Source organism: Xenopus tropicalis, chromosome 5 (assembly GCF_000004195.4).
Source record: "Xenopus tropicalis strain Nigerian chromosome 5, UCB_Xtro_10.0, whole genome shotgun sequence".
In the NCBI taxonomy this organism is placed as follows: Eukaryota; Metazoa; Chordata; class Amphibia; order Anura; family Pipidae; genus Xenopus; species Xenopus tropicalis.
In genome coordinates this window covers 7,070,922-7,097,196 of record NC_030681.2, presented here as the reverse complement: position 1 = coordinate 7,097,196, position 26,275 = coordinate 7,070,922, and the positions used below count along the sequence as shown (strand labels likewise).

The 26,275-nt window shown below is 45.0% G+C and overlaps 1 protein-coding gene across 2 annotated transcripts in view; it reads left to right on the top strand.

Annotated features, from left to right (window-relative positions):
• galnt14 (polypeptide N-acetylgalactosaminyltransferase 14) overlaps positions 1–26,275 on the top strand; it is a 234,379-nt gene that overhangs the window by 185,932 nt on the left and 22,172 nt on the right. Inside the window, exons 4-7 of one of the 2 annotated variants that reach the window (XM_031901791.1) lie at positions 15,308–15,375; positions 20,301–20,366; positions 24,306–24,427; positions 24,563–24,650. In XM_031901791.1, coding sequence (XP_031757651.1) covers positions 15,308–15,375; positions 20,301–20,366; positions 24,306–24,427; positions 24,563–24,650 — 344 coding nt within the window. 2 annotated transcript variants of the gene reach the window in all.

Below are 26,275 nucleotides of genomic sequence, written 5' to 3'. Positions count from 1 at the left end.
AGTGCTTATTGGTTGCTATGGGCAACATCACCGGTGATATTTATCTCCAATCTTAGTAAACACGCCCCTTAGTACCCTAATGACCCCCATTGTCTTTGTTTCTCTGGTCACAGCCTCCCTTATCCCCCTCCGTACCCCTCCTATTAGGTTACATTTTACTTTAAAACCCTACCTGGGCTCTGTGACCTAAACGCCAAGGGGGTGTGTCCAGATGTCATTGGGGGTGTGGTCAGCTGGAAGGAGGCAAAGATGGAGTTCTCCATTGTGAATGATTTACTGCTCCCTCCCCAATACTCTGCAATGTGTATCCTTAGCTGTAAGCTGCAATAGAGGGGGGCTAAGGCCCAGTCACCCCCATAGGGTGCCTATAAGCTCATACATAGGCAGGTATTTAAAGGGCCGGAGTGGAAAGGGTCACATTGCCATTCCGCATTCTGTTTTCCCTATTCCATTTGCCCTTGAAATTTTGTTTATCTCCCTGTGCGAGCGGCTCGGACTGTAACTCTCTGCCGTGCCCGGGAAGCTGTCAGCCTGTAATGACTCCTCGCCATCGCCCTTGAGCAGACGCATTCCCTCCAGCTATAATAACACACTTTGTATTGTTTCTTTATAGCTTTTCCCCCCGTCCCTCTCGCCATTGGCTGGGACTCAGCGCCAGTGTGCGGCAATCCGTTATGTCCTCTCTCCTATTACTTTCTGTGCGATGGAACTGACTTTGGGCTGTTTAATCATCCGCGCTTTCAATTACCTTTCTGCCTCTTTACTGTCCTTTTTTACTTTATATTGTTTTTATTTGCATTGAACTGGAAACTTGTGTATCCCAAGTGCTCTCTATGTATATATATATATATGTATGTATGAGTATGAAACAATTTTATTTTAAAGGAGAACTAAACAATAACGTAGGCTGGGGTTCTGTACCTGACCCCAAAGATGCCCCCAGTAGCCCCCTTATATATATATACAATATAACAGTTACACTATACAGTATATACACACTATAACGGGCCCGCTATACAGTATATACACACTATAACGGGCCCGCTATACAGTATATATACACTATAACGGGCCCACTATACAGTATATATACACTATAACGGGCCCACTATACAGTATATATACACTATAACGGCCCACTATACAGTATATATACACTATAACGGGCCCACTATACAGTATATATACACTATAACTGGCCCGCTATACAGTATATATACACTATAACGGGCCCACTATACAGTATATACACTATAACGGGCCCGCTATACAGTATATATACACTATAACTGGCCCGCTATACAGTATATATACACTATAACGGGCCCACTATACAGTATATACACTATAACGGGCCCGCTATACAGTATATATACACTATAACGGGCCCACTATACAGTATATATACACTATAACTGGCCCGCTATACAGTATATATACACTATAACGGGCCCACTATACAGTATATACACTATAACGGGCCCACTATACAGTATATACACTATAACGGGCCCGCTATACAGTATATATACACTATAACGGGCCCACTATACAGTATATACACTATAACGGGCCCACTATACAGTATATATACACTATAACGGGCCCACTATACAGTATATACACACTATAACGGGCCCACTATACAGTATATATACACTATAACGGGCCCACTATACAGTATATACACACTATAACGGGCCCACTATACAGTATATATACACTATAACGGGCCCACTATACAGTATATACACTATAACGGGCACGCTATACAGTATATACACTATAACGGGCCCACTATACAGTATATATACACTATAACGGGCCCACTATACAGTATATACACTATAACGGGCCCACTATACAGTATATATACACTATAACGGGCCCACTATACAGTATATACACTATAACGGGCCCACTATACAGTATATATACACTATAACGGGCCCACTATACAGTATATATACACTATAACGGGCCCACTATACAGTATATACACTATAACGGGCCCACTATACAGTATATACACTATAACGGGCCCGCTATACAGTATATACACACTATACCGGGCCCACTATACAGTCTATATACACTATAACAGGCCCGCTATACAGTATATACACACTATAACGGGCCCCCTATACAGTATATACACACTATAACGGGCCCCCTATACAGTATATACACACTATAACGGGCCCCCTATACAGTATATATACACTATAACGGGCCCACTATACAGTATATACACACTATAACGGGCCCACTATACAGTATATATACACTATAACGGGCCCACTATACAGTATAAACACACTATAACGGGCCCACTATACAGTATATATACACTATAACGGGCCCACTATACAGTATATATACACTATAACGGGCCCACTATACAGTATATACACACTATAACGGGCCCGCTATACAGTATATATACACTATAACTGGCCCGCTATACAGTATATATACACTATAACGGGCCCACTATACAGTATATACACTATAACGGGCCCGCTATACAGTATATATACACTATAACGGGCCCACTATACAGTATATACACTATAACGGGCCCACTATACAGTATATACACTATAACGGGCCCACTATACAGTATATATACACTATAACGGGCCCACTATACAGTATATACACTATAACGGGGCCCACTATACAGTATATATACACTATAACGGGCCCACTATACAGTATATATACACTATAACGGGCCCACTATACAGTATATACACTATAACGGGCCCACTATACAGTATATACACTATAACGGGCCCGCTATACAGTATATACACACTATACCGGGCCCGCTATACAGTCTATATACACTATAACAGGCCCGCTATACAGTATATACACACTATAACGGGCCCCCTATACAGTATATACACACTATAACGGGCCCCCTATACAGTATATACACACTATAACGGGCCCCCTATACAGTATATACACACTATAACGGGCCCCCTATACAGTATATATACACTATAACGGGCCCACTATACAGTATATACACACTATAACGGGCCCACTATACAGTATATACACTATAACGGGCCCACTATACAGTATAAACACACTATAACGGGCCCACTATACAGTATATATACACTATAACGGGCCCACTATACAGTATAAACACACTATAACGGGCCCACTATACAGTATATATACACTATAACGGGCCCACTATACAGTATATATACACTATAACGGGCCCACTATACAGTATATACACTATAACGGGCCCACTATACAGTATATATACACTATAACGGGCCCACTATACAGTATATATACAATATAACTGTCACTATATACAGTATATACACACTATAACTGTCACTATATACAGTATATACACACTATAACAGGCCCACTATACAGTATATATACACTATAACGGGCCCACTATACAGTATATACACACTATACCGGGCCCGCTATACAGTCTATATACACTATAACAGGCCCGCTATACAGTATATACACACTATAACGGGCCCCCTATACAGTATATACACACTATAACGGGCCCCCTATACAGTATATACACACTATAACGGGCCCCCTATACAGTATATACACACTATAACGGGCGCACTATACAGTATATACACACTATAACGGGCCCCCTATACAGTATATACACACTATAACGGGCGCACTATACAGTATATATACACTATAACGGGCCCACTATACAGTATATACACACTATAACGGGCCCACTATACAGTATATACACTATAACGGGCCCACTATACAGTATAAACACACTATAACGGGCCCACTATACAGTATATATACACTATAACGGGCCAACTATACAGTATAAACACACTATAACGGGCCCACTATACAGTATATATACACTATAACGGGCCCACTATACAGTATATATACACTATAACGGGCCCACTATACAGTATATACACTATAACGGGCCCACTATACAGTATATATACACTATAACGGGCCCACTATACAGTATATATACAATATAACTGTCACTATATACAGTATATACACACTATAACTGTCACTATATACAGTATATACACACTATAACAGGCCCACTATACAGTATATATACACTATAACGGGCCCACTATACAGTATATACACACTATAACTGGCCCGCTATACAGTATATATACACTATAACGGACCCGCTATACAGTATATATACACTATAACGGGCCCGCTATACAGTATATATACACTATAACGGGCCCGCTATACAGTATATATACACTATAACGGGCCCACTATACAGTATATATACACTATAACGGGCCCACTATACAGTATATATACACTATAACGGGCCCACTATACAGTATATATACACTATAACGGGCCCACTATACAGTATATACACACTATAACGGGCCCACTATACAGTATATATACACTATAACGGGCCCACTATACAGTATGTATACACTATAACGGGCCCACTACAGTATATATACACTATAACGGGCCCACTATACAGTATATATACACTATAACGGGCCCACTATACAGTATATATACACTATAACGGGCCCACTATACAGTATATACACACTATAACGGGCCCACTATACAGTATATATACACTATAACGGGCCCACTATACAGTATATACACACTATAACGGGCCCACTATACAGTATATATACACTATAACGGGCCCACTATACAGTATATATACACTATAACGGGCCCACTATACAGTATATATACACTATAACGGGCCCACTATACAGTATATATACACTATAACGGGCCCACTATACAGTATATATACACTATAACGGGCCCACTATACAGTATATATACACTATAACGGGCCCACTATACAGTATATACACTATAACGGGCCCACTATACAGTATATACACACTATAACGGGCCCACTATACAGTATATACACTATAACGGGCCCACTATACAGTATATACACACTATAACGGGCCCACTATACAGTATATATACACTATAACGGGCCCACTATACAGTATATATACACTATAACGGGCCCACTATACAGTATATACACTATAACGGGCCCACTATACAGTATATATACACTATAACGGGCCCGCTATACAGTATATATACACTATAACGGGCCCGCTATACAGTATATATACACTATAACGGGCCCACTATACAGTATATACACTATAACGGGCCCACTATACAGTATATACACACTATAACGGGCCCACTATACAGTATATACACTATAACGGGCCCACTATACAGTATATACACACTATAACGGGCCCGCTATACAGTATATATACACTATAACGGGCCCACTATACAGTATATATACACTATAACGGGCCCACTATACAGTATATATACACTATAACGGGCCCACTATACAGTATATATACACTATAACGGGCCCACTATACAGTATATATACACTATAACGGGCCCGCTATACAGTATATACACACTATAACGGGCCCACTATACAGTATATATACACTATAACGGGCCCACTATACAGTATATATACACTATAACGGGCCCACTATACAGTATATACACTATAACGGGCCCACTATACAGTATATACACACTATAACGGGCCCACTGTACAGTATATATACACTATAACGGGCCCACTATACAGTATATATACACTATAACGGGCCCACAATACACTATATACACACTATAACGGGCCAGCTATACAGTATATATACACTATAACAATCACAATATACAGTATATATAAACTTTAACCCACAATACACATCAGCTTCTATGGCAGATGAACCTCACTTCCTGCTTGATGATTTCCCCGCCCCCTAAGCTTCTCAGCAGCAGCCCAGAGCCCACTGAGCACGTGCAGTGCCACTGACACACAAAAGACGGCCTAACAAGACCCAAGATGGGGGGCTGCTGGGAGAAACTATAAAGGCCTGGCTATAATTGGGCATTAGTCTAAATACCCTGAATGGGAATGTTGTTCCTGAGGCTTTTGCGTCTTCTGCTCCTTATCCCAGCCCAGCGTTAAATAAGTACAGCTGCAAAATAAGTCTTCAAGCAGGCACTAAAGGGTTAACTACAAGGTGCATTGGGCAAATAACCCGTCACAGTACCGAGGCTTCTGTGGGACCCAGAGAAAATGACCTAATTAAATGCACTCAGTGGCCATAATGAGAGTGCTGGCCCGGCTTTCCTATATTAGTGGCTGTACTATATTAAAGCACAGGGGCCGCTCGGATGCGCCGACGCCTTTCGTGTCCTCGGGCCACAAAAATCACATTTTACATTTGCAACAACAAAAGAATAAATTAGCGCTAAGAGCCTCTGAATCAAATTGAAATAATTAAGATCTTCCATAATAACGAGGCCTCCAAGTGGCTGCATTTCCAATTGGATTGGAATCATCAAACTCGGCTCTGGGCGTAATGCTGGAAGAAAGGGGGCAACTCTGATTGGCTGCTGGCTTTAACCCTAAACCAGTGGCCTTTTTATGCTTTAATTGGCTGAAATTGCCCCTTTCAAAGTACAGGTATGGGACCTGTTATCCAGAATGCTCGGGACCTGGGGTTTTCCATAATTTGGATCTCCTACCTTAAGTCTACAAAAAAATTATTTGAACAGTAATTAAACCCAATAGGGCTGTTCTGCCCCCAATAAGGGGTAATTATATCTTAGTTGGGATCAAGTACAGGTACTGTTTTATTATTACAGAGAAAAGGGAATCATTTAACCATGAAATAAACCCAATAGGGCTGTTCTGCCCCAATAAGGGGTAATTATATCTTAGTTGGGATCAAGTACAGGTACTGTTTTATTATTACAGAGAAAAGGGAATCATTTAACCATGAAATAAACCCAATAGGGCTGTTCTGCCTCAATAAGGGGTAATTATATCTTAGTTGGGATCAAGTACAGGTACTGTTTTATTATTACAGAGAAAAGGGAATCATTTAACCATTAAATAATCCCAATAGGGCTGTTCTGCCCCCAATAAGGGGTAATTATATCTTAGTTGGGATCAAGTACAGGTACTGTTTTATTATTACAGAGAAAAGGGAATCATTTAACCATGAAATAAACCCAATAGGGCTGTTCTGCCCCAATAAGGGGTAATTATATCTTAGTTGGGATCAAGTACAGGTACTGTTTTATTATTACAGAGAAAAGGGAATCATTTAACCATGAAATAAACCCAATAGGGCTGTTCTGCCCCAATAAGGGGTAATTATATCTTAGTTGGGATCAAGTACAGGTACTGTTTTATTATTACAGAGAAAAGGGAATCATTTAACCATTAAATAAACCCAATAGGGCTGTTCTGCCCCAATAAGGGGTAATTATATCTTAGTTGGGATCAAGTACAGGTACTGTTTTATTATTACAGAGAAAAGGGAATCATTTAACCATGAAATAAACCCAATAGGGCTGTTCTGCCCCCAATAAGGGGTAATTATATCTTAGTTGGGATCAAGTACAGGTACTGCTTTATTATTACAGAGAAAAGGGAATCATTTAACCATGAAATAAACCCAATAGGGCTGTTCTGCCCCCAATAAGGGGTAATTATATCTTAGTTGGGATCAAGTACAGGTACTGTTTTATTATTACAGAGAAAAGGGAATCATTTAACCATGAAATAAACCCAATAGGGCTGTTCTGCCCCAATAAGGGGTAATTATATCTTAGTTGGGATCAAGTACAGGTACTGTTTTATTATTACAGAGAAAAGGGAATCATTTAACCATGAAATAAACCCAATAGGGCTGTTCTGCCCCCAATAAGGGGTAATTATATCTTAGTTGGGATCAAGTACAGGTACTGTTTTATTATTACAGAGAAAAGGGAATCATTTAACCATTAAATAAACCCAATAGGGCTGTTCTGCCCCAATAAGGGGTAATTATATCTTAGTTGGGATCAAGTACAGGTACTGTTTTATTATTACAGAGAAAAGGGAATCATTTAACCATGAAATAAACCCAATAGGGCTGTTCTGCCCCAATAAGGGGTAATTATATCTTAGTTGGGATCAAGTACAGGTACTGTTTTATTATTACAGAGAAAAGGGAATCATTTAACCATTAAATAAACCCAATAGGGCTGTTCTGCCCCAATAAGGGGCAGGACTAGGTGCGGCCCTATATATAATGGGGAGTACTATAAATATCAGGAAAGGGTCTAATCATTATTCACATTTACAGAACAGAAAGGGAAGAGCGGAAGGATCAGTGCGGCCGCAGCACTCGGGCCCCTCGCCTACATCTCCAACCGCTCTTCTCAATGAGAGATTAATATGGATTTATCTGGGGGGGGGGTTTATACTGTTATTAACACAGCTCATTAGCATACACTGTTAATCTGACGGCGCTTTAGCCGCTAACTCACCGGGAGATACAGACTTCCCAGCAGCACTTGCAGCATCATTATGCGCCCCATAAACTTCTGTCTTGTTCCTCCCCGCGATCATTTAGATTTCAGTTTAACCAACCGCTTGCTGGGGCAACTGGTAATGAATCTTCCATTCCCTTTATCAGCTTAGTCGCTCTTCCCTGTACTTTCTCTATTTCATTACTGCCCCCCTTATATATTTATATATAGTGACCCCCCCTTAACTGCCCCTTCCCCAGTGTAACCAATCCCAACTGGGCCAGCCTTTCCCCATAACTGAGCCCATTCCCTTTATCAGCTTAGTCGCTCTTCCCTGTACTTTCTCTATTTCATTACTGCCCCCCCCTTATATATTTATATATAGTGACCCCCCCCTTAACTGCCCCCCCCCCCCCAGTGTAACCAATCCCAACTGGGCCAGCCTTTCCCCATAACTGAGCCCATTCCCTTTATCAGCTTAGTCGCTCTTCCCTGTACTTTCTCTATTTCATTACTGCCCCCCCTTATATATTTATATATATATATTTTTTATAACCAAAGCCAATCAGGTTTGCAATCACTAAATCTCATTAATGCGCCTTATTCTCAGGCAAAACCGACCCTTCGTTATTGCAATGACACTGACCCCCTTGCTTTAGCTTTGTGCTTGTTTTAATTCCCATATTAATTAATTTCAGCACTAATATCTCTATTTAATGAGCTGGAAACAGGATCTCAGTATCCTCCCCCCCCCCCCAAAGTCCCACAATCCCCTAATGCCGGTGCCCCCCATTGCGCCGCGGCTCCGCTTAACCCGATAGTCCTGGTCAGCAATTTGCCCGGTGATGTTCCCTCTGAACCAATCCAATTATCTGAAAGTGAAAATGAACTATTGAGTGATTTACGTGCCGGGGCTGCGGGGAGCGGCCGCCGTAATGGTAATGAGCCCAATGACAAATCTGAAAATCAACTGGTTTAGAGAGAGGGAAAACATTCTGTAAATGGAATAAACGAAGGAGGGAAATATTCTGAAACAGGAGTTTGTAGAATTAAATTGGGGGGACTCGACGCTGAAGGAATAGCTTTAAAGGCCAAGGAAACCCACAGAATATTCCCGTATCCCAGTAGGAGGAGTCAATGCGCAGCGGGAATGCTGGGAAGCCGAGCGCACTCTGTTTATAGCGACGCATCTCGACTATGTGACCCCCTAGCACCGTCCATTAGGCGTTTCGCCATTAACCTAATGGAAGGGCCCATTTTCTTGCATATTATATTTGGCCGTAAATAACCGAGGCAATTAACTGCGCGTCGGATGAGGCACTCACAGTGGCGAGAATAATTCTGTCTGCGCTCGGCAGGGGAGCTTGCACTTACACCATGCCGCCCTCCGTGCCGTTACTTAACTCTCAGGGAAGGATTCCAACAGCCAATAGCGTGATAGGTGCACGGCCTCCCACTGGGGCTCATTTATAAACACTGGGCACATTTGCATATGGGCAGTAACCATGGCAACTAATCAAATGTATACTTTCATTGTTTAACCTGCATCTGACTGAAAAAGCCAATTACTGATTGATTGTTGTGGGTTACTGCCCATGTACTAAATGAGCCCCGCTGTTTCCCATTTCTCTACACTCATTTAACATCATCATTTATTCCTAATGTGGCACAAGGTACTGTGTTACAGTCACTTCCGGGGAGTCCCCGACTGACCAGTCCCCCTGCCCCGGGGACAGCGCATACCAAGACTAATACTTACCCAGCCCGGTTTGTACTTTGGAAACCTGTTTGAGTTTAAAACTAGTAGCCAGATTGGGCAGAAACCCCGGCAACCTGGTCAGTCCCCGACTAACTGACCAGTCCCCCTGCCCCGGGGACAGCGCATACCAAGACTAATACTTACCCAGCCAGTTTGTACTTTGGAAACCTGTTTGAGTTTAAAACTAGTAGCCAGATTGGGCAGAAACCCCGGCAACCTGGTCAGTCCCCGACTAACTGACCAGTCCCCCTGCCCCGGGGACAGCGCATACCAAGACCAATACTTACCCAGCCCATTAAAGTCCCATTAAAGCAGATTTTTTTGTCAGGCATGGATTCGCAGCAAAACTCCATATTTCGCCATCAGCGAACCTTTTGTAGCAAAATTGCAAAAAGTAGTCACAAAAAAAATTTGGTGATACAAAAGAGTTGCCACAAAAAAAAAGTCATTGACTTTAATGCATTTGCATTTGAATTAAAAAAAAAAGTTGCGCGTAAAAATTGTTGTACATGAAAAAGTTGTCTATGACTTGAAATTACTTTGCAAATTTCTCGCCATTTCTCAAATTTTTTAGCAGTTTCCCAAATTTTTCAACAAAGCAAAATGGGACAGATTCACTCATCACTACTGTTCAGTACCGGGCGCAGCGCCACAAACAACTCCAAAGCCTGACACACAGCAAGACACATTCTGAAGGGCTCATTAGTAGTGATGAGCAAATTTTTTTGGTAGACATGGATTCTCAGCAAATTTCCACATTTTGCTATTGGCGAATTGTTTAGTGAAACTTCCACAAAAATTTGTCACGAAAAAATTCGGCATTCGTCAAAAAAAGTTGCCATCGCGTCAAAATAGGTGCAGGCACGTAAAAATGGGCGCAGTTGCGTCAATATAGGCGCGGTCACATATATTAAAAAAAAAAAAACGGGTGACAAAAAAGTCTTGCGACAAACGCGTTTTGCAGATTTTCCGCCGTTTCACAGATTCTCTTGTCGTTTCATGAATTTTACGGCGAGAACTAAAGCCTAATAATGAATAGAGATGTAGCGAACTGTTCGCCGGCGAACTAATTCGCGCGAACATCGGGTGTTCGCGTTCGCGCAAATTCGCGGACTTTTGCCGACGTTCGCCACTTTGGGTTCGCCGGGTTTTTTTTTGGCGCCGCGTTTTTTCGCTTCGTTTTATCGCCTATGCATATACATAGGAATAGCTTGCGGGTTTTTTTTGGCGTTTTTTTTTGGCGTTTTTTTTACAAAGTATTTTTCAGAGAAGTTTTTGCCCTTGATCCCCCTCCTGCATGTCACTGTCCAGGTCGTGGCACCCTTTAAACAACTTTAAAATCACTTTTCTGGCCAGAAATGGCTTTTCTAGGTTTTAAAGTTCGCCTTCCCATTGAAGTCTATGGGGTTCGCAAAGTTCGCGAATATTCGCGAGTTTTGGCGAAAGTCCGCGAACGGGTTCGCGAACATTTTCGGCGATGTTCGCTACATCCCTAATAATGAATATGGGTGGGATCCCACAGGCACAAATGCTTAGTGAATAGGTCCTTAGTAGTGATGAGCGAATCTGTCCCGTTTCGCCATAAAATTCATGAAACGCCAAGAAAATTCTCAATATGTCGAAAAAATTTGTGAAGCGTATTTGTTGCGTTTTTTTTTCACCCGCGTCTTTTTCTGTCGCCCGCATCTTTTTTTTTCTGTCGCCCGCATCTTTTTTTTTCACCCGCGTCTTTTTCTGTCGCCCGCATCTTTTTTTTTTTCTGTCGCCTGCATCTTTTTTTTTCACCCGCGTCTTTTTTTTACCTGTGTCTTTTTTTGTCGCCTGCGTCTTTTTTTCTCGCCCGCATCTTTTTTTCACCTGTCTTTTTTTGTTGCCCGCATCTTTTTTTTACCTGTGTCTTTTTTTGTCGCCTGCGTCTTTTTTTCTCGCCCGCATCTTTTTTTCACCTGTCTTTTTCTGTCGCCCGCATCTTTTTTTTACCTGTGTCTTTTTTTTACCTGTGTCTTTTTTTGTCGCCTGCGTCTTTTTTTCTCGCCCGCATCTTTTTTTTCACCTGCGTCTTTTTTTTCACCTGCGTCTTTTTTTTCACCTGCGTCTTTTTTTGTCGCCCGCGCCCATTTATTACATGACCGCGCCCGATTTTGACGCGACTGTGCGTTTTTTGACGTGACCAAACTTTTTTACTCGCAACAGATTTTTTTGGCTACGAATTTTCGCAGAAGTTTCGCAAAACAATTTGCCAATGGCGAAATGCTCACAATGTTGCAAATCCATGTCTGGCAAAATGATTGGCTCATCACTAGTCCTTAGAGGCGCAGTTACTGCCCATGGGTTCAGTAAATAAGCCCAGTTGTTGGTGAGACGCCGGAGGAGACAATTAATGCAGATTGGGCCGATTCTCTTCCATTCGTTTCGCTTGAGTTTTCTTCCCTCGTCGCCGTGACCCAGAATGACGCGCGGCCAAATGACTTTTTCACAATTATTTGATATCTGGATTGTCGGACGGATCCTTTGGGCTTTCTGAGCAGCACCTTTATCTTTAAACCCCTGATAATATTGGGGGGGGGGGGGGGCGTATTCTAATCCGCACATAATAGGGCTCCTTATCTGGAATTATTGTGCATTAGGATTTTCATACGTTACAATTAAATCCAACCTGCCGCTCTGCTTATCGGCGCAACGATAAGAATAGAAAGTAATTTCCATTGTGTGCCGCCGCCATTCACATCCTCCTTTGCTACTGTCGCCGCTTATGGCACAATTAATATTAAAACTTCTGCAACATTTCTTTATTATCGGCTGCAAAAAAAACAAAAAGCAGGAGCTTGTTTAAAGGGATAACATCATTGGCGTGAAACGCGCTTCTTTGTGGCACAAAACTATGTTTATTAGTTTGGGGGGAATAGTTTACTTTTTTTGTAAAAGTTATAAGTGCTTGTGTGGGGGGGCGGTATTTCCTGTTGCACATGTGACAGTCTCTACTTCCTTTCAATAGTGTGCAAAGAATGGCTGAGGCGAGAGGGCAAGGAAGTGGGGAATGACAGGAACGTGACAGCGCTAGGAACAAGGTTGCCAGGTCTAAGTTTCCAAAGTAGCCAAAGTCAGTGCCGAAACCAGCCTCAAACTAGCCAAACGCCACTTCAAAAGTAGCCCAAAAATAGCACAATAGCCCCCCCCCCCCCCATCACAGCAAAGCAGAGTAGAAAGAGGAGCTTCTTTCTATACCAGTCCCATTGCATGCTGGGTAATGTAGTTTAACATTAACCTTGGCTGCATTCTAAATACAAACTGCATTACCCAACATGCATTGGGAGAGACATGCCTGGTACACTAAGTAATAAATAAAGCTGGCCAGTTTTCAAAGTACAAACCCGCCAAGGCTCCAAAATTTGCCCAGTGTTTATAAATGAGCCCCACTGTCTCCCTTTTCTCTACACTAATTTAACATCATCATTTATTCCTAATGTGGCACAAGGTACTGTGTTACAGTCACTTCCGGGGAGTCCCCGACTGACCAGTCCCCCTGCCCCGGGGACAGCTCATACCCAGACTAATACTTTCCCAGCCGGTTTGTACTTTGGAACCCTGTTTAAGTTTAAAATTAGTAGCCAGATTGGGCAGAAAACCCGGCAACCTGGTCAGTCCCCGACTAACTGACCAGTCCCCCTGCCCCGGGGACATGCCCCGGGGACAGCTCATACCCAGACTAATACTTTCCCAGCCGGTTTGTACTTTGGAACCCTGTTTAAGTTTAAAATTAGTAGCCAGATTGGGCAGAAAACCCAGCAACCTGGTCAGTCCCCGACTAACTGACCAGTCCCCCTGCCCCGGGGACAGCTAATACCAAGACTAATAATTTCCCAGCCGGTTTGTACTTTGGAACCCTGTCTGAGTTTAAAATTAGTAGCCAAATTTGGCAGAAACCCCGGCAACCTGGTAACCCTGCCTAGGGAGGAAGGAAGGAACTGGAGGAGAGTGCTAGGAATTATGGGGGTTGTAGTTTGCTGGGCTGCCTGTTAGGAAGTGTAGAGACACGAGGGGAAAGGAAGGAGGAAGAAAGTGGGGGGGTGTTCTCTTTTACCTTGAAAAGCTCCCGCCCACCCTCCCCAGAGCAAAGGGGTAGTCCCCGTGCCCCGGGGACATGCCCCGGGGACAGCTCATACCCAGACTAATACTTACCCAGCCCGGTTTGTACTTTGGAAACCCGTCTGAGTTTAAAATTAGTAGCCAGATTGGGCAGAAAACCCGGCAACCTGGTAACCCTGCCTAGGGAGGAAGGAAGGAACTGGAGGAGAGTGCTAGGAATTATGGGGGTTGTAGTTTGCTGGGCTGCCTATTAGGAAGTGTAGAGACATGAGGGGAAAGGAAGGAGGAAGGAAGTGAAGGGGGTGTTCTGTTTTACCTTGAATAGCTCCCGCCCACACTCCCCAGAGCAAAGGGGTAGCAGAGTAGGGGGTGGTACTAATATGGAGTTGCAGTGGGAGGGGCTTTCCTGGGGGGGCAGTATGAAGTGTCGGGCATAAAAGGTTAGGCCTGGGGCCAAAGTGATGGAAGGGGCCCCATGGAAGGTGTATGAGTTATGGAGGAAGCCATGCTTAGGGGGATAACAGGAGGGCCCCTTACTCTGGGTTAGAATGCTTTGCAGCCTTCAGCGGCCATGGGGGGGTTACAAGGAAGTTAAATATAAATATAATTGGTTCCATTACCTTAACAAATGTTTATGTATATCGCCTGTTATTTCTGTACATTTCTTAATAAACCAGCAGTGGCCCCACCCAGTGTTGTGTGTATCATAGGGGGCACCTATCCCCCTCCCATTGGTTCCCCCGCCGGAGGTGCAGGCTAATAGGGCCACATTCCCATTGGGGAAAACCAAAAATACAGCCCCCGCCTTTGCTAGGCTGCCTGCACCTCTGGTGGGGGAGACAATTTAGGGTGATAGTTGTCCTTTTATAAAGTGGGGGAGGAGCTAGTGGTTGTTGGGAGGGGCTTGTCGAATTGATGCTACCCCCCCTTTCCTTTAATGTGCTGCCTGCTGCCCGCGCCTCTAACCCTGCTGCCCCCCCGCCATACACATAATGCGCCTGTATTCCTACCCAGTCCCATAAATCCTACTAATATATTCTCCCGTGTTTGTTTGTTTGTTTGTTGCAGTGTACTAAACCGAACACCTATGCACCTTATCCATGAAATCCTACTAGTGGATGACTTCAGTGATAACTGTAAGTTCTACCCCTTGTACCCCCTTGTACCCCTTGTACCCCATGTAACCCCTTGTACCCCTTGTAACCCCTTGTACCCCTTGTAACCCCTTGTACCCCATGTAACCCCTTGTACCCCTTGTACCCCTTGTACCCCATGTAACCCCTTGTACCCCTTGTACCCCTTGTACCCCTTGTAACCCCTTGTACCCCTTGTAACCCCTTGTACCCCTTGTACCCCATGTAACCCCTTGTACCCCTTGTAACCCCTTGTACCCCTTGTAACCCCTTGTACCCCTTGTACCCCTTGTACCCCATGTAACCCCTTGTACCCCTTGTACCCCTTGTAACCCCTTGTACCCCTTGTACCCCTTGTACCCCATGTAACCCCTTGTACCCCTTGTACCCCTTGTAACCCCTTGTACCCCTTGTAACCCCTTGTACCCCTTGTAACCCCTTGTGCCCCTTGTAACCCCTTGTACCCCTTGTACCCCTTGTAACCCCTTGTACCCCTTGTAACCCCTTGTACCCCTTGTACCCCCTTGTACCCCTTGTAACCCCTTGTACCCCCTGTACCCCTTGTAACCCCTTGTACCCCTTGTAACCACTTGTAACCCTTGTAACCCCTTGCACCCCTTGTACCCCCTTGTACCCCTTGTAACCCCTTGTACCCCTTGTAACCCCTTGTACCCATTGTACCCCCTTGTACCCCTTGTACCCCTTGTAACCCCTTGTACCCCTTGTAACCCCTTGTACCCCTTGTACCCCTTGTACCCCATGTAACCCCTTGTACCCCTTGTAACCCCTTGTACCCCTTGTACCCCCTTGTACCCCTTGTACCCCCTGTACCCCTTGTAACCCCTTGTACCCCTTGTAACCACTTGTACCCCTTGTAACCCCTTGCACCCCTTGTACCCCTTGTAACCCCTTGTACCCCTTGTAACCCCTTGTACCCCTTGTAACCCCTTGTACCCCCTTGTACCCCTTGTACCCCTTGTACCCCTTGTAACCCCTTGTACCCCTTGTAACCCCTTGTACCCCTTGTAACCCCTTGTACCCCTTGTACCCCTTGTACCCCTTGTAACCCCTTGTACCCCTTGTAACCCCTTGTACCCCTTGTACCCCTTGTACTCCTTGTAACCCCTTGTACCCCTTGTACCCCTTGTAACCCCTTGTAACCCCTTGTACCCCTTGTAACTATGTGCCCCACCCATGCCAGTGTGTCCTACTAATAGAGTCTGTGGGGGGCATTTATAAATGCTGGGCAAATTTGCTCCTGGGCAGTAACCCCCCACTTGTGAGCTTTCTGGAGATTGATAAAATTAAGGAAACGCCCATAGGTTCAATAAAATATGTTTATTAAAGGGGAACCTCACCCTTATATCCCTTGTATCACAAACCTTTTACCCAAGAAAAGTAAACATAAGACTGTATTATATATCTTATCCGCGGAGACTGTGGGGCTCATTTATACACACTGGGCACATTTGCACCTGGGCAGTAACCCATAGCAACCAGTCTGTGATTAGACTTTTCCAGCCAGCTGCAGGTAGAACTATAAAAGCAAATTTCTGATTGGTTGCCATGGGTTACTGCCCAGGTGCATATTTGCCCAGTGTTCATAGGCAAGGGCCGCGATACAGATGGCTGGGATCCTATAATGGAAGGAAATAGAATGAAATGATTCCGTTAGAAAAGGCTCTTTAGCTTTAAAATATACATTAGTCATTAGGGGTCATTCACTTGCAAAGTGCAACCACAATGGATTTCATGCTGCCCCGAATGCCTTTGCCCAGTGAATACAGGGGTGCCCGGGTTTGGCCGCACTCTATTCATGGTGAATCCCCTTCCCATCAATAATTGTAATTGTGATTCAATTGTGATTTCATTCACTAGTGGGGCTCATTTATCAACAATGGGCAGTAACCCATAGCAACCAATCAGCGATTACCTTTTTTTTCAGCCAGCTGCAGGTAGAACAGTGAATGTAACAATTTGAGCAGTTGCCATGGGTTACTGCCCATGGGCAAATTTGCCCACTGTTGATAAATGACCCCCCAGTGAGTGCTTGGTGCAAAGAAACCCATGGAATGCATTGGTTGCTCCCCAAATTTCACCCTATCGCCCCTAATTAAAGTCCTGCTCTCTCTAAGGGAAGATTCCCTGCAGTTTGGGAACCGCAGAGCGTCGCATCTATTTCTCCGATAAAGTCATTATCTTTATAAAGACAGTAAGTGCAGCGTGGAAATGGCATGCAGACTAATTATACCGTTATTATGGCTTTTGTCTTCCCGCTGAATAGAATATAATGACGAGGGAGAAACGATATATTTAACATTAATGTCTGATTGTTTTAAAATTAGAGCTGTCAGTTTATCGCCAGTGGGAAGAACGAACACAAAGGGGTATTTATAGGGGGAAAATCCGTTCCCAATGCCGAGGGTTTGATATTCAGCCCAATGCCCTGGTTTCTAGGCTGCCAGTTGCCTGGAAATGCTGAAATGTTGTATTTTATATACTGAACGTATTGCTCCAGTTTAAAGGTTTACTAGATTTTGCTGGGAGTGTCGGTGGCACTGCACATGCTCAGTGTGCTCTCGGCTGCTGGGGAGAAGCTGATTATCAATCAATTTCGATGCAGTTGTTGGTTCAGGGGTTGAGGAATTGGATCGGCCTGTTTTGACCAACATTTGGTTAAAGCCATGGTTGGGGCCCCTTGGGGGGTGCAGGGTCCCATGAGGCAACAACCCCAGTGGGCCCGCACCCCCCAGTCCGACCCTGCATTCGGTATTTGGCCAGATCCCAAAAAGTGGATTTGGCACATCCCTTGCCATTCAGGCCTATATTATTTTTTGCTTAAATAGCTTTTTCCTATGAATGATTGGGTATGGGGTTGCCATAGTAACTGCTCCAGGGGAACCCCATTGCACTGCACTCCATAGACCAATTAGTAGATATGCTGTTGTTTGCACATATACTGATACATTAGGTGGTATATCTCCGTTAAAGCCCCCATTGATTTCAACTGCCCCCCCAGCTCTCTGTGCACATCTAATGTATCCCTTAATGCTTCTGGGCTGACAAGGCACTTAATCATGTTTCCTTGTCTGCCCCCCCCCCCCCACGTGCGGTATCGGGGGTTTATAAGGAGCCTGGTAAGTGAAGCACATGATTTATGGGAGGGATCTAATGGCCTCTCTTACGGCCCCATCAATCTTACGTCAGCGTAGAGCCCAGGCACTGCCAGTAAATAACATATATGCACATATTATATTAGGGACACATGGGGTAGAGTGTAAGCTCTTTTGGGCAGGGCTCCCTTCCCCTCTTGTATCGGTTACTGATTGCTTTATATGTTACTCCTTGTAGAGTGTAAGCTCTTTTGGGCAGGGCTCCCTTCACCTCTTGTATCGGTTACTGATTGCTTTATATGTTACTCCTTGTAGATTGTAAGCTCTTTTGGGCAGGGCTCTCTTCCCCTCCTGTATCGGTTATTGATTGCTTTATATGTTACTCCTTGTAGAGTGTAAGCTCTTTGGGGCAGGGCTCCCTTCCCCTCCTGTATCGGTTACTGATTGCTTTATATGTTACTCCTTGTAGAGTGTAAGCTCTTTTGGACAGGGCTCCCTTCCCCTCCTGTATCAGTTACTGATTGCTTTATATGTTACTCCTTGTAGAGTGTAAGCTCTTTTGGGCAGGGCTCCCTTCCCCTCTTGTATCGGTTACTGATTGCTTTATATGTTACTCCTTGTAGAGTGTAAGCTCTTTTGGGCAGGGCTCCCTTCCCCTCTTGTATCGGTTACTGATTGCTTTATATGTTACTCCTTGTAGAGTGTAAGCTCTTTTGGGCAGGGCTCCCTTCCCCTCCTGTATCGGTTACTGATTGCTTTATATGTTACTCTGTATGCCCAATGTATGTAACCTACTTATTGTACAGCGCTGTGGGGTATGTTGGAGCTTTATAAATAAATAATAATAATAATAGAACTACATTACAGAAGGGCAGTTAGGAATAAGGCTTTTACCTATGGACTGTGCCATTTCAATAGTTTAAAGGGGAAATAAATAGTTCTCCGTGATGTTTCTTGAGCCGGCCTGGGAGTTGATTGAATATATGTACAGGGTTGGACTGGGGTATTATGGGCCCCCCAGCTGCCAGCCCTCTGGGGCCCCCCGACATACCTCATAACTACCTAGGCGTGATCAGGGGAAGGAGGTTGCGGGGGGGCACCAAGGGCCGGGCCCACTGAGTATAGAGGAACAATGCACAGCGGCATAGAAACCAGTGCAGCCTTCAGCATGAAACTAACAGACTGCTCAGCAGTTACCCTAATTTATACCCTCAGCTGGGGCAGGGAGAGGGAATTATGGGCTGTGGTCGGGCGTAACAGAACATGGTCAGGGAGTGGCCAGTGCGTGGCATGGGTGTAGCCATTTTGTTTCTGACAGTCGCTGTCTCGGAACGACAATTATTGCAGATTAGTTATTCTTTATTAGTAGATTCATATGTGTCATGTATGTACATGTGCTCCTAAACTGTAGTACATGCTTAAGTTCATCTTTAAGTTAATTTTTAGTATGTTACAGAATGCCCAATTCAAAGCAACTTTTCAATGGGTCTTCATTATTTATGTTTTATAGTTTTTAAATTATTTGCCTCTTTGCAGCTTTCAAATGGGGGTCACTGACCCCGGCAGCCAAACCCTATTGCTCTGTGAGGCTTCAGTTTTATTGTTATTGTTACTTTTTATTCCTTATCTTTCTATTCAACCCCTCCCCTATTCATATACCAGTCTCTCATTCAACCCACTCCCTGGTTGCTAAGGTACCTTGGACCCTGATACACAGAGGAATAGCCTTATGCGTTTCGTGCCCCCCTCCCTGTTATATCCCCGTCCCTTATTGCCCAAACAGTAACTTTCTTTTCCTTCAATGTGTTTTGACAGTGGACGACTGCCGGCTACTGAGCAAGTTGCCCAAAGTGAGATGCCTGCGCAATGAGCAAAGAGAAGGTAGGGCCTTATCAGCCAATCAATCAGCGGCGAGGATGGGAGCATGCGGGGGGGCGGGGTGTATCTGATTTGCGCCCGGGGATAGTTCTGCCAAATGCTGATAAGATTCCAGACGTTCTAATTTGCCAGAGGCCCAAATCGGAATAGATTTTATTTTGGGGGAAAAAAATAAACTGCGTTTTTCTGGAAGAAAATGTCTTTAAAGGGGAAGTTCACCCAAAACAGTTTTTGTGCCTAATTAAAGAACATGCTATTCCTATTGACAGCAGGGGTAAGGAAATGCTGATTTCTGTGGCAATGACACACAGTGACAGTTACACATAACTATAAACCCAGTGAGAATGAGGAATGAATGGATATTGGGGAGTTGTATCAGGAGTCAGAACCAGCAGTGCAGGGAAGGGAAAGGGACAGACACAGTGACAGTTACACATAACTATAAACCCAGTGAGAATGAGGAATGAATGGATATTGGGGAGTTGTATCAGGAGTCAGAACCAGCAGTGCAGGGAAGGGAAAGGGACAGACACAGTGACAGTTACACATAACTATAAACCCAGTGAGAATGAGGAATGAATGGGTATTGGGGAGTTGTATCAGGAGTCAGAACCAGCAGTGCAGGGAAGGGAAAGGGACAGACACAGTGACAGTTACACATAACTATAAACCCAGTGAGAATGAGGAATGAATGGATATTGGGGAGTTGTATCAGGAGTCAGAACCAGCAGTGCAGGGAAGGGAAAGGGACAGACACAGTGACAGTTACACATAACTATAAACCCAGTGAGAATGAGGAATGAATGGATATTGGGGAGTTGTATCAGGAGTCAGAACCAGCAGTGCAGGGAAGGGAAAGGGACAGACACAGTGACAGTTACACATAACTATAAACCCAGTGAGAATGAGGAATGAATGGATATTGGGGAGTTGTATCAGGAGTCAGAACCAGCAGTGCAGGGAAGGGAAAGGGACTTGTTTCTACACCATCAGCCCAGTCCCTTTTCACCTTTTATTTCATATTCAGACTCGGAGCAGACTCATTGGTTCCCAGCGGTGATGGATCTGATGCAACGAGCTGCTCCTTACTCTCATTATAGAAAATATGGGCATGATTAGCCTAATGGGGGAAAGGAGTTGCCGCCACATTTGCAATCAGTGATGAATCTGTTTGCCGTCTGGTTGAACAAAGGAAAGAATTTTTACCTTGTTATGAGCTACGGGGATCGGGGGGGTGTCTGCCAAATGTTGTACATTAAAGGGGAACCTAAACTCAGGAATTCTAACTATATCTGCCATAAGGGCATAGGGTATATGGGTGTGAAATAGGTACCAAGGTCTGTGACGGTAACCACCTACCTTCTAAACAAGCAGAAGAGAATAATGTCTATATTGTTAATAAGGTGGGGGTCTCCATTGTGCCCTATTGTGTATATCTTACTGTCACAATTGTGTATTAGTGTCTCCATCTTGCCCTACTGTCCCCATCTTGCCCTACTGTCTCCATCTTGCCCTACTGTCTCCATCTTGCCCTACTGTCTCCATCTTGCCCTACTGTCTCCATCTTGCCCTACTGTCTCCATCTTGCCCTACTGTCCCCATCTTGCCCTACTGTCTCCATCTTGCCCTACTGTCTCCATCTTGCCCTACTGTCTCCATCTTGCCCTACTGTCTCCATCTTGCCCTACTGTCTCCATCTTGCCCTACTGTCTCCATCTTGCCCTACTGTCCCCATCTTGCCCTACTGTCTCCATCTTGCCCTACTGTCTCCATCTTGTCCTACTGTCTCCCTCTTGTCCTACTGTCTCCATCTTGCCCTACTGTCTCCATCTTGTCCCACTGTCTCCATCTTGTCCCACTGTCTCCATCCTGCCCTACTGTCTCCATCCTGCCCTACTGTCTCCATTCTTGCCCTACTGTCTCCATCTTGCCCTACTGTCTCCATCTTGCCCTACTGTCTCCATCTTGTCCTACAGTCTCCATCTTGCCCTACTGCCTCCATCTTGCCCTACTGCCTCCATCTTGCCCTACTTTCTCCATCTTGTCCTACTGCCTCCATTTTGCCCTACTGTCTCCATCTTGCCCTACTGCCTCCATCTTGTCCTACTTTCTCCATCTTGCCCTACTGTCTCCATCTTGCCCTACTGCCTCCATCTTGCCCTACTCTCTACACCTTGCCCTACTGTCTCCATCTTGCCCTACTCTCTCCATCTTGCCCTACTGCCTCCATCTTGCTCTACTCTCTACATCTTGCCCTACTGTCTCCATCTTGCCCTACTGTCTCCATCTTGCCCTACTGTCTCCATCTTGCTCTACTCTCTACATCTTGCCCTAATGTCTCCATCTTAGTCCTACTCTGCTACAAGTGCAGCTCTGATTGGCCCTAGTGAAGTTGGCCTGTTTGCACCCCCAAGACACCACTAAACAATATAAGGATTGTGTGGGCCCAGTGCTGATTGCAGGAATAACTATTGTACAGTAAGAGAATCGCCTGCTCCGGTTGGAGACAGATTTCCATGTTTCCCCCAATAGGATTGTTAGGAACAGTTGCTAATACGGGCGGCTTTGGAGGCAGCCGCTAACGAGATTTCCCTGGGAATCTTTAGGGAAAGCAAAACACGAACAGATTGTTTTATTAATTGCTCTGATTTAATACAACACCAATATCTCGCCTCGTGTCTGACACGGAAATCAATAGCAACACAGAGACACAAACAGCCTGTTACTCTAAAATACATATTTCCTGCCTGTTTGTTACACCTACGGGCACAGGTCCGCTAAATGGCGCTGCACCCCACACTGTCGGTGCCTGAGAGCAGTGAGTGTTACAGTTCAGCCCCATTAGAGGTCCAGCCTTTGCTTAAGGCCCCCTTAGTGCATAACAAGGATACAGATACAGGGAATGTGGGTGCATTGGCCAATCAGCCGCAGGGGACAGACTAATAATAGCAGAATAATAGTTTCAGTCACATTAAAGGGGTGGGTCACCTTTAAGTTAACTTTCATACTGTAGGTCTCTGAACTCTTTGAATTGTGCCACGGCCCTTTGGCTTTAGCTGCCGCCTTTATCAACTTTGATTCTTTCTCCGGACTTTTACATTTTGCCAAAGTATTTCAAAACTTTTCAACCAAGTCACCTGCGGCCGAATTAACCTGATCTTGATAGCTCTGGAAAGCTAAGCAGGGCCCCACCCATTACCCACCCACTACCCGCCCCTGCCCACCCACTACCCGCCCCTACCCACCCAGTACTTGCAGCTAAGAAATCGACTGTGGAAGGGGGGGATTTTTTTTAACTTATATAGAGGAAGCAGACCTCATTGTCTGGGCCCCCCTGCGACCCAAGGGACTGCTTCCTCTATAGTACTTGGACCCCTGCCAACCCACTACCCATCCCCTGCCCACCCACTACCCGCCCCCCTGTCCACTCAATACCCACCCCCTGCCCACTCAATACCTGCCTCCCAGTCTGCCCAATACCCACCCACTACCTGTCCCCTGCCCACCCACTACCCGCCCCCTAGTCACCCATCCCCTACCCACCCACTACCCGTCCCCTGCCAACCCACTACCCGTCCCCTGCCCACCCACTACCCGCAGCGAAGAAATCAGCTGTGGAAGGGGGGGATTTTTTTTAACTTCTATAGAGGAAGCAGACCCCACGGTCTGGGCCCCCCTGCAACCAAAGGAACTGCTCCCTCTATAGTTACGCCACTGCCCCTGCCAATCTACTATCTAGGCGGGAGGGGGGGCAGGATCCTGAGCAGCCAGCGATGGGGGCATGGGGCCCCTCCGTATATGTTCTTACAGGGGGGCCCGATGCCTTATTGCTCTATATTCAGCGGAGCAGACTGGCACTGCCCCCCTATAATGGGCGAGGCTTCAGCATAGTATATTATACTGTGTATATTATACAAACCCCTATCCCATTTATTCAAGCAGGTCTGATCCGATCGCGGGTGAGAGGGGCCGGGGTGGCGCAGGCGGCGGTGCTCACGTTCCTAGACAGTCACTGTGAGGTCAATAAGGATTGGCTGCCGCCCCTACTGCACAGAATCAAGGAGGTGAGCGCTGAGCCCATATCTGCTTATAATAATGGGTTAATGTCCCCTTTAATACACATATATAGAATTATATTGTACCATGCAATTAACCATTCGTTCCCTACCCGCTCTTTCCTTCTCTCATTGGTTCCCAAGGATCCGACTCGTGTGGTCAGTCCGGTCATAGATATAATCAATTTGGACACATTCGCTTATATCGCAGCTTCTTCGGACCTGAGAGGAGGTGAGTTCAGCCAATGACCTGATAAAACTGTATTCTGCACATTTTTTATGACTACAGAGAGCGCCGTTTATCATTTTCTGGTTTCTGACTCATGAAACAATGTAGCCGAAGTCAGTTCCCTTCCAGGTCTGTTTACCAGCCGGCTTCTGTTACATTGTTTGACCATTCAGAACCAAAAGCCCAGAGACTACAAACAACCAGGCAGCGACTGTTTCCAATAGCAATTAAAGGGCATATAAACCCCCAAACCCCCTTTTGCATAATGAAAGCCAATGTATTTCTAAGCGACTTCCCAATATCCGTTCATTAACAATGAACAATAGCGTTAACGATATGTGTAAATGTATTTGCTATTAAACCCACTGTCTGTTCAGCCATTTCTCTCCCGCTGATGTTTAAAACAATGTTGCAACAATTCAGTTACATTGTATCCACAGTCAGGGGGCGGAGAATAGAAAATGGACGTACGGACGCTGCTTACAATAGGAATAACTATAAATCTATTGGAAATGAGTAATGGATGTCTATTGGGAAGTTGCTTGGAATTATATGTTCTTTCATTAGGCAAAACGCCGCGTTTGGTTTAAGTTCCCCTTTAAGCTGATTGTTAAAAGAGAGGTTAAAACATTCCGTTTCTTCCCATTTTATATTCCGCCGCATTTCTCCGCGCCTCCATGTTGGATAATGACAGCGTGGGGCTGTGCGCGGCTCATTAGTTTCCGCTCCGTTTATTTTCGGATGGGGCTGAGCTGGAGAGAAGGATTTATTTCAGTCGGCTGAGCTTCCATTAACACTTAGCGCAACCCATGCACCTGCTTTTAGTGAGCGTCGCATTAAATGGAGTGAGTCGGAAGCCATTACGCCGGCGGAAGGCAGAGCTGTGTTGCTTTTAAGCAGCCCCCCCTCCCCCCTCTAAGTGCTGCGATTGGCTCGGGGACGCTCGGTGCCGTTGCTATTTATTAAATGGATTTTAGGCCGCATTTCAGATGAGGACTGAGCTGCCGAGGGGATATTTATGTAGTTATGGAACCTTCCGGCAGGTGATAATTCCCTATTAGCGCGGCCGTGATTGGCCCATTTAGATTATATATTGGCCGGGGTCGGAGCGCTCAGCAGAAAATTAAAATGTTTAAAAGGAATTCATCAACTGAATGTTACCCCTAAGCCGTTCATCTGCGCGTTAGAGTACACTCCCGTCCTGCATCAGTGTTGCCTTGGTGCTACAGGAAAGTTACTTTTAGTCTCGTCTAATCTGGCTGAAGGTGGCGGCCATTTTGTTTTTTTCCCCTTTATTTCATAGCTGAATTAATGGTGCATTTCTTAGGGCATCACAGAATCTGATCAGCGCTATGGAGCTTAGCCAAGGGATTTAGCAGCAGGAAAGCAGAATGCATCTACATTTATATTTATACATATAGGAATAGGCTCACTTTGCCTATATATTCAACCCTCATGCAGGGTCGGACTGGGCCACCGGACGGGAAAAAGCCTGGTGGGCCCTGGCGGCCCAGACCCAACATGTTTCACTTACATGCACTCAGGGGAGGACATTGGGTGGTTGGCGGGGGCCCCTGCAGGGGGTTAGGGGGGCCCTGATGGGGGGAGTGCAGGTGACGCGGCTGGTG